General features: G+C 55.7%; 1 protein-coding gene and 1 pseudogene across 1 annotated transcript in view; one reads left to right on the top strand and one right to left on the bottom strand.

Moving 5' to 3' along the window:
- Positions 1-1,335: 1,335 nt before the first annotated feature.
- On the bottom strand, positions 1,336-1,514 carry LOC119097805 (uncharacterized; annotated as a pseudogene).
- Positions 1,515-2,443: 929 nt separating this feature from the next.
- LOC119097790 (uncharacterized) overlaps positions 2,444-8,112 on the top strand; it is a 13,032-nt gene continuing 7,363 nt past the window's right edge. Inside the window, exons 1-4 of the mRNA XM_037220761.1 lie at positions 2,444-2,600; positions 3,167-3,271; positions 4,363-4,619; positions 5,618-5,728. Coding sequence (XP_037076656.1) covers positions 2,502-2,600; positions 3,167-3,271; positions 4,363-4,619; positions 5,618-5,728 — 572 coding nt within the window. The 5' untranslated portion in view covers positions 2,444-2,501. The remainder of the gene's footprint in view (positions 2,601-3,166; positions 3,272-4,362; positions 4,620-5,617; positions 5,729-8,112) is intronic.

The following is an 8,112-nucleotide window of genomic DNA, read 5'->3' as shown; positions in this document are numbered from 1 at the left end:
ATTTCCAATAACCAATAATAACCCTGCTCCCATTTTCCAACAGCGAACGCTGCTTGCCTCCCTTGATTTGTCAAGGAGCTCGATATTAGCATTCTGCTTTGAGCCCATGTAATGCAACTTCTTGGATACCGCCATTTTTTGAAAAACCAACTTGAGAATACAAAAACATCAGAAATGACGCGGTTAGCGTCGAAATTAGATTGGCAAACAATTTCAGAGGCCCGTGTACTTCCGAAAAGGCGCCTGCTCCGAGTGTGCCCGAGTCAATGGCACAAACATGTACGATTTGTTGCGCTCTAGTCCCCGCTGTCAGGCCGATGCGACCCACAGTCACATTTTAGAGGAAAGATGCTCCCCGATCCAGGGATCGCAATCCAGGCGCTGCACGACTGGCCGTGAGAAGCAGACTAAAACGTCTGCTTCTCGCCTCCTCTCACCTCACCTTCTCACTTCTTCTCACCTTCTCTTCTGAAACCTGCATCCCCTTCGGCAGGTAAACGTGGACATTCTCTGTGTCCGAGTGTCGCGCGATGTGTAAATGTCACCTATAGTTTGCCGACTTCTGTTTGCCGACTGTTGCAAGTTGAGCGCGGCGTCGTGCCGAGTCACGGTGGGTACAGGGCGGCCGCGCTTCGGAAGCGAAGGCCACCCACGCAGGGTGGAACGGGCCAGCAACGGCGCCAGGCCAGCAAGGGCGTACGGCCCTCCGGATGCGGTGCTCGTGCGCTGGAGCAGGGGCAGACAGCCGACCATTGGGCCGACCGGCAGGCGATGCGTGAATGTCACGCCGCCGACAGAGACATCTGGCCGTGGGGCGTGCAAAAACTGTTATGGACAGCCGGCGGCCCATGGTCATTGTCAGGCGCTTCGTCTGTATCGCGTTGGCTTGTACAACCCTGTGATGCGTTGGCGCTGCATGTTTGCAGGCCTGACGGACACGCGCTGTTGGCTGACATGGCATCGGCCGGCTTTGAGCTGATGTCAATGATGTGCTTTCGCCCGTCGCCATGGTGTTGAAATTTGATGGCTGTTGTTGCTTTTTGTGTTGGTTTTGTTTTTTGGGGTCTGTTTCTCGTTTGTTTCGTTATGTACTTACTCATTGATTTTGTTGTTGGCTCTCGCCATTGTGTGTTTGTGCAGGGTTTTGTTACGCGGATGCGTGTCATCTGCATGTAACCGCAGCAAGCTGGCATCGGGCGAGGCATCTGAGGTGATGCGTGTTGGCTGTGCGCCAGCAGCGGTGCGCATGCAGCATAAGCGCCAACCCATATTGAAACGCATACTGATTATACATGTATTAGAACATATTGATTTATTGACACGACCGCTGACAGCATAAAATGGGCCGATCCTGGCTGTAGTGCAATGCCAGGCCCACCCGCGGCAGGGCGGGAGCAAGCTCCAGTAACCCCACCATGTTCAAAAATCAGTTTAATAGTCTTGGTCACCATGTAGGGGACGTATCAGATATTAAGCTGATAAGAACAGATTTGTTATTCGTCAAAAGTACATGTTTGATTACAGGGAATAGGAAAAAGAAAAACGGATGCGCTCCAGGCTCTGGGGTGCCTGTACACGGGACACAATGTTTTTACAAACTAATACAATATATCCTCACAACCCCACGGCACGGCGCAGCGTGCCGCCAATGGGGTGGGGCGCGGGTTCCCCTCCCTCCCCATGGTGAGCAGGGGCGGGGGGCAGGCCGTCGGCGGGGGCCGCTTCAGGCCCCGTTAAACGCTGCATGGATTGCAGCCACACTGATAACACATCACGCGCTGACACCGCCCAGGTGCACGGCGAGCGTGCGGCGCCGAAACGCGGCGCAGGATCGTAGCCGCAAGGGCGGTGTGCCTTCGGCGACCTCACCGCGGCCAGACGAGACGGCCGCGGTCGTCCAAAGACAATGGACAAGGAAGGGAGGGGAAAACCCACAGCCGGCCGGCCAGCCAAGGGAAGGGGCGGGGGCTACACCCCGGAGTGCTACAGAGCAGTCCGGGGGTGGGGGGAACATCTCGTGTTGATTCCATATGATTTCACTACTGCACCGATCAGATAATAATCAGTACAACACGTGCACACGTGTCGCCAGCAGAAAAAAGGGGAAGGGGGAATCTCTTGATCATTGTCGCGTGATTACACCAATATACGGATTAGATGAGAATCAGTAGCACACAATTCAGCAATGGGGCAACATCTCGTGGTGATTGTCATTTGATTGCGCCAATGCAACGGATCAAATAAGGATCAATGGTACCCACACAGTGGGCATACAACCCTAAGGGGGAACATCTCGTGATACGGTGACTACACTAATACACAGATCAAATAAGACACTGAGGGAAGGGGGGGGGGGGGGGCGGCAGGCCGGCCGGCGGCCCGGTTGGTGCTGCGGTGGGCGTCTGGTCTGCGCCAGGCGCCGCCAGACCAGGGCTGCGACAGGCGTCCGTCAGAGGGCTTCTGGTGCCGGCGTCGGCGGCCGGGACGGCGCGAGCGTCGCGATGGACGCCGAAGTGGAGTCGCCTCTGCGAGAAGTGAGCGTGGCCGACATTGGCTGCCTGATTGAGCGTCTTCAGGAGCATGGAGTGCATGGTGCAAAGGTTTGTCAGTGATTGTTGTCGCAGGTAGGTAGTCTGTGAGTATTAACCGGTGGTTCAGGTCCATGTTTGTTTGCATTAGCCGAGGTTCAGGTCAGGTCGATGTTGTCCGCACCTTAGACATCTTGAGCTATTTCGAAGAGGCATCAAGTTTTCAGCTGTATTTGTTCATTGCTAGTTAAAAACGTAACACAGTCGTAAACAGCCGTTATGGGCGCAGCATTACCTCGGGTTCGACGCACCCTAGAATCCCAAATCGTCATCATGGTCATTAAAACGCTTGAGTTTGCGGCTTGTCTGATGCCGGTCACTGATTCGCCAATCAGCGAAGCACGAATTGGCTGATTGGCCGGATGCCGGTTGCTGATTGGTACACGAAGTGTTATGGGGGCCATCAACACAAAGCCGTGGGAGTTGAACTATGTCCCAGGGCATACGTCCGCTTGCCGCCTCGTACACATAGCACCACACGAATGCCAACCACTTTCGAGCGGAACGAGTCGTTTCATAAGTTGTGGTGCCCCTGCTAAGGGTGATCCAGTAACTGTGACGCACTTTCTCGCCTTCAGAGTCGGTGTCTGCTCCTGCTCTTACAGAGCGGCGTCAACACATGTCCCTGCCGCATCTATGCCAGCCAAGAGTCTGGTCAGCCCCTGGTCGTCATAACAATTACGGTAAGTTCGCTCATGGAACATAAACAGAGTCTTAATGACCGGACTATGGGTGTGGCTATCTCTGGACGACGTGCGCCACATGGCCAGTGACGCACGCCGCTGAAGGAGTAGTCAAATCATTTACCGATAATTAGCACCTTGGATACTTCCGCAAGTGTTTAACCAGTTCATGATAGTGTCGAGGTGAGGACCACTGGCTTGTGTGCGTGCGTGCGTGAGTGCGTGCGTGTGTGCGTGTGTGCGTGTGTGCGTGTGTGCGTGTGGTGCGTGCGTGCGTGCGTGAGTGTGCGTGTGCGTGTTGTGTGTGTGTGTGTGTGTGTGTGTGGTGTGTGTGTGTGTGTGTGTTGTGGGTGTGTGTGTGGGTGTGGTGCGTGGGTGTGTGTGCGTGGGTGGGTGCGTGCGTGCGTGCGTGCGTGCGTGCGTGGGTGGGTGTGTCATTGGGGCTTTACGACGCACTCATCTGCTGAGGCTGTATGGCGTCGCCTGCCTCTCGCCCTGGCAGGAAGGGGGGGGCGGGGGGCACCGCGGGGAATCGAACCCTGTAACTCTGGTTTCCAAGGACGCGCAGTGGTTAACACAAACGCGTTTACCACTACACTACGGCACCCGACCGGCTGGCTTGAATATCGCTGCCAATTTTTGGTGAGCATGGCGGTAACTCTACCTTTTCTACCTGTCCATTCAAGGTCCCTGGCCCTGCAGGCATTCGATTGCACCTTGTAACTTTGAACACCTAATGATCTAGTTCTGGTTTGCGCATGAGCGAGGTAAGCCACGCAGTTGTGATTCCAACGTCCATTCGCGACATTCGGTGTTCGGTCCGTTTCCCGTCAAGGGCGGTTTTCACGTGGGGCCTTGTTCTCTTATTCCCCCTATGGACTCATATGTGCACTGATCTGCATATCCCAGCGAGTCACTTCAGTATCTCCCGGCGATTACACCTAGGGTAGTCAATTAGCGTGCGACAATGCCGCTCGCTCTTCCTGCTCAGGCGTCCAGTGCCGTCACCCTCCGCCCCGTTTCGGTCGGCGGTGGCCCAGTCCACCGCCTGGTTCCGTCGCGGCTAACGCCAGCCCTTGTTCCGCCCCCAGCGTCAGTGGCACGGCCATCACGCGCTGGGCGTGTTCGCACGAGAGGACGCGGCGAGCCTGCGGTGCCTGGCCGCGGCCGTGCGCGCCCCGGGCCTCCAGCTCTGGGGCACGCCCTTCACCGCCGACGGCGTGCCCCTGCACGTGGCCCACGTGCTGAGGACGGCCGCCGAGGAACGAGGCCTCACGTGGGACGGGCTCGCGCCGTTTGACCTCTTCGTGCAGGAGAGTTGCCAGCCGCCGGAGCACGTGCTTGAATGGTAGGTCAGGTGTGGTCATAGCGGGACACAGGCGGCCTCCCGCACTCAGAACGGGCACGTGGGAGTGGCTAGGGTCTTCCACCGGGGAATCTGGCCACGGGGAGGCGAGTGGAAGTGGCTGGCGTCAGGATTTTGGTGTCATTTCTGGGCCGAAGGGAAGAGTTTGGGATGTAACCAGGACTTCGTGGGATGGGATGGGATGTAATCAGTAACCAGGATGTAAGAGTTTGGGAGTGTAGCCAGTAAGCAGGACTCCCAGATGCTCCAATACACATTATATTCCGGGAGGCTGGCTGGCTGAAGCATGGGTCGGCCCGCCGGGCATGCGCATACGCAGGCTTACCCTTTCCTCCCGGACAGCTGGCTTGATCCGCCGCTGTGTGTAAGACAAGGGTCCCGTTATTCATCCGTGTGTCCGTATTCCGTTATCCAAATGGTATGTCAAGTTCCATGCGTCCACCTTTAGTCTTACGAATATGTGCATTATGTTGGGGAGACTGAACGAGCAGGAATAACCGAAGCCGAGCAACATACATATCTGAGTTCTACGGGAAGTGGGTTCTGGGTAGAGAACGCTTAAGTTTGCCTCAAAATAAGCTCACACGCTCGCTGTTTTTGATGGCATAAGATGTTGTCATAGCTATTCAGACTATAAACGAAGGCATGCAATTATGCTATGAAGAAGTCTCGTTCTGCACGGATTGCGACTGATGGCTGGTAGATGGGGTGAAACGTCAGGCATGTTTTCTAGAGCTTAAAAGTAAGACAAACTACCCCTACACTGCTGCCTTGGCTCTGGGGGCGTGTAGCTAGCTCCACTGCTTTCCCTTCCGTTTCTACCCGCTTCTACTGTTGTGATGTGTTCGTTTTGAGGGCAGCTGTGATGTTTTTACGCCCGTCTTTTGGTGCGGTTATCAGTAGAACACGAGCTAAGTTATCAGCACAAAACAGCTCTCGAAACCACGATGCCATCCGCTGCGCCCACCCTCTGCCGACAGCCCAGCCGGTGTCGTCATCCGCCCGCTCAATGAGGGACATGTGGACCAAGTGAAGCGCTTCTGGGAGTACTCCGACCACGTCCCGGGCCGTCGACGGCATCATCAGAGACGGCGTTTTACGGGGCCTTCCGCCGGTGCGTTCAGCCACGGGGCATCGCCTCCGCCATCGTCAACAGCATCAGCTTCGGCAGTCGCGCCGATCTCGTCACAGACCTCCCCTCCGGTCTTGCCGTCAGCTTTGCCCTCTGCATCGCATCCAGCATCGCCTTCAGCATCGTCTTCAGCATCGTCGTCGGCAACATCTTCATTGTCGTCACTTGATAACGAGCGGCTGATGTCCTGGGCTGTGGTAGACAGGAACGGCGGCATCGGCTTCCTGCACACGCTGGCGGACGCAGCGGCGGCGCGGCCTGGGCCGGCTAGTGCTAGCGCACCTGACACAGCTCTGCCTGCAGCACGGTCTGCCCTGTGTTGTGTGCACGAGACCCGTGAACACGGGCGTCATGCGCGCCCTGGCTGCGCTGCGGTATGAGCGTGCGTATTCGGGCCCGTGTGGGCCGACGTCGGTGGTCGAGGGTAGCCCCGACAGATGGGGCTGAGAGCGGTGACGTCGCGAGGTAGACTCGTCGCTGTGCGCGTGGTGGGAAATGTCCGGTTAGCCTTGCTAGAGAATTCACAGGGTTATTCTAGTTTATTCTAGTTCAAGGCTTCTGATTCTAGTGGGGACATTGGTGACCGCTTGGAAAGGTGTTCGTAGTGCAGTTGTATGCGCCCTGCGCCCCTGCTGGGGCGGGGCGCGGCACGTGGTCAGGTTCGCAGGCCGGCTCCGGCCGCGCGGCAGACGCGCGCCGCCGCCGCAGTTCGCACGGCCCCGGCTCGCGGCCCCCGCTGTCGGAGAGTCGCCGTTCGGAGAGCAGCGAATGCAGGTGCTGCAGCCCCTGACGGTGCGATACTAAAATACAGAGAAGATGTGGTGAAACACTTGGCGCCTCATTACAGAAGGGCGATACGAAGAGCGATAGGCGTTGGATAATGGTGCGTAGTAGATACGCCAGTCAGGGCGTAAGAAAGGTATGTAGCTCAGGTCTGTCATTTCGACATTAATACTGAAGTGCCGTGACACACATAACGCTGGTCATTGTTCTTGCGGGGGCTCTGCGTTCTTTTCTGTAATATAGTCGCTGCCACAGAAAGGACCTTTGCTTCAAAAGCGGGTTCCCGATGACACAAGTATTTTGATTGACTTGTGAGAGCGTGCATGATGCTCCAGAAAAATGTTTGTTCAAGTGACAAGTATATGACTAGCGTGTATTGCTTGTTGCCTAGTCTGTTGTTGGTCTCCTGCTTGCATGCCAGCTTTTTATAGAATATCTGCTGACGTTTTACATGATATCTGCTTGCTCAATCAATGGCTAATAAAACACGCAGCAGAGTTGGTAGGGCTTTGCCACATTTGCCACGCTGTTGCAAAATAAGAAACACGCGCCGTTTTGTCCGTGATGTGGGTCAGGAACGGCCAAACAATTGCCTAAATTTAGTAGCTTGGCTTTCCCTTTACAGCAAAGAGTGAATCCAAATACGTGTGGTCCTCACATCATTGGACAATGCTGACAACTTGCGTAAATAACTGTATTCGCAACTACAGACTGGAATCTGGAAGACAGTTTTGAGACAAAGGAACCAGAGGTCGTAGACGTTAATTCAATTAATTTAATTTTACGCGGTCATGAAATGGGTATGCGCAAGAGTGGGGTGTGTTATTCATCTGATACCCTCCATTCGGTCCGGTCACGCGCGGACCAATGGGAATCAATAGGCAGTGCACTTTCACAGACGGTTTGCGAATTGTCTAATCACGTATACGATTGAGAGGCCGGAAGATAGAGTCAACACTTTCTCGAACTGGAGAAGGCATGTCGCTTTTCCTCCACGTGGACTTCGCGCAGCCTCACAGCCTCTAAACGTAGTCTCATTGACGTACGCAATATCTTGGCAAAACATCATTGAGACACTGTAATTTTGGATAAAGCGATGGTGCACACTAAACGTTATGGGGACCAATACGTGCCATCAGTCGCATCTGCGCCATCCTAATCTCATTCTGCCGGCGCCCAGCAAACAAAGTTGAAGGTTCCGTGCAGATGTTCACCTCTCAGTCGCCGTTGCCGTTGACGATAACGTGCTTCAGCTGCTCCTTCGTCGGCCGGCCACCCGCTTAGTGAGCGTACTTCGTCGGTCGTCAGGCCTCCGGTATTCCCCGCTGCTGCTGCTCAGGCCGATGAATGCCGGCCGACCGCCAGTAACGCCACATCCCGGTTAGCTGCCTCGTCGGGCGCGAGTCTCACGCTGCCTCTCCGCACCACGCCCCGGCACAGGATAGTGACAATGCCATGATCGGAGGTGGCGCTCTCCGTCCTGAGGGAGGACATGCCGGACACCGTCGCGCCTGCCGGGGAGAGGCGCGCAGTACCCGCTCCCACCAGCAAGCGACGGAA

Source organism: Pollicipes pollicipes, unplaced genomic scaffold (assembly GCF_011947565.3).
Source record: "Pollicipes pollicipes isolate AB1234 unplaced genomic scaffold, Ppol_2.1 Scaffold_4404;HRSCAF=5182_pilon_pilon_pilon, whole genome shotgun sequence".
In the NCBI taxonomy this organism is placed as follows: Eukaryota; Metazoa; Arthropoda; class Thecostraca; order Pollicipedomorpha; family Pollicipedidae; genus Pollicipes; species Pollicipes pollicipes.
Note: the sequence above shows the minus strand (reverse complement) of the source record. Positions and strands in the feature narration are given on the sequence as shown.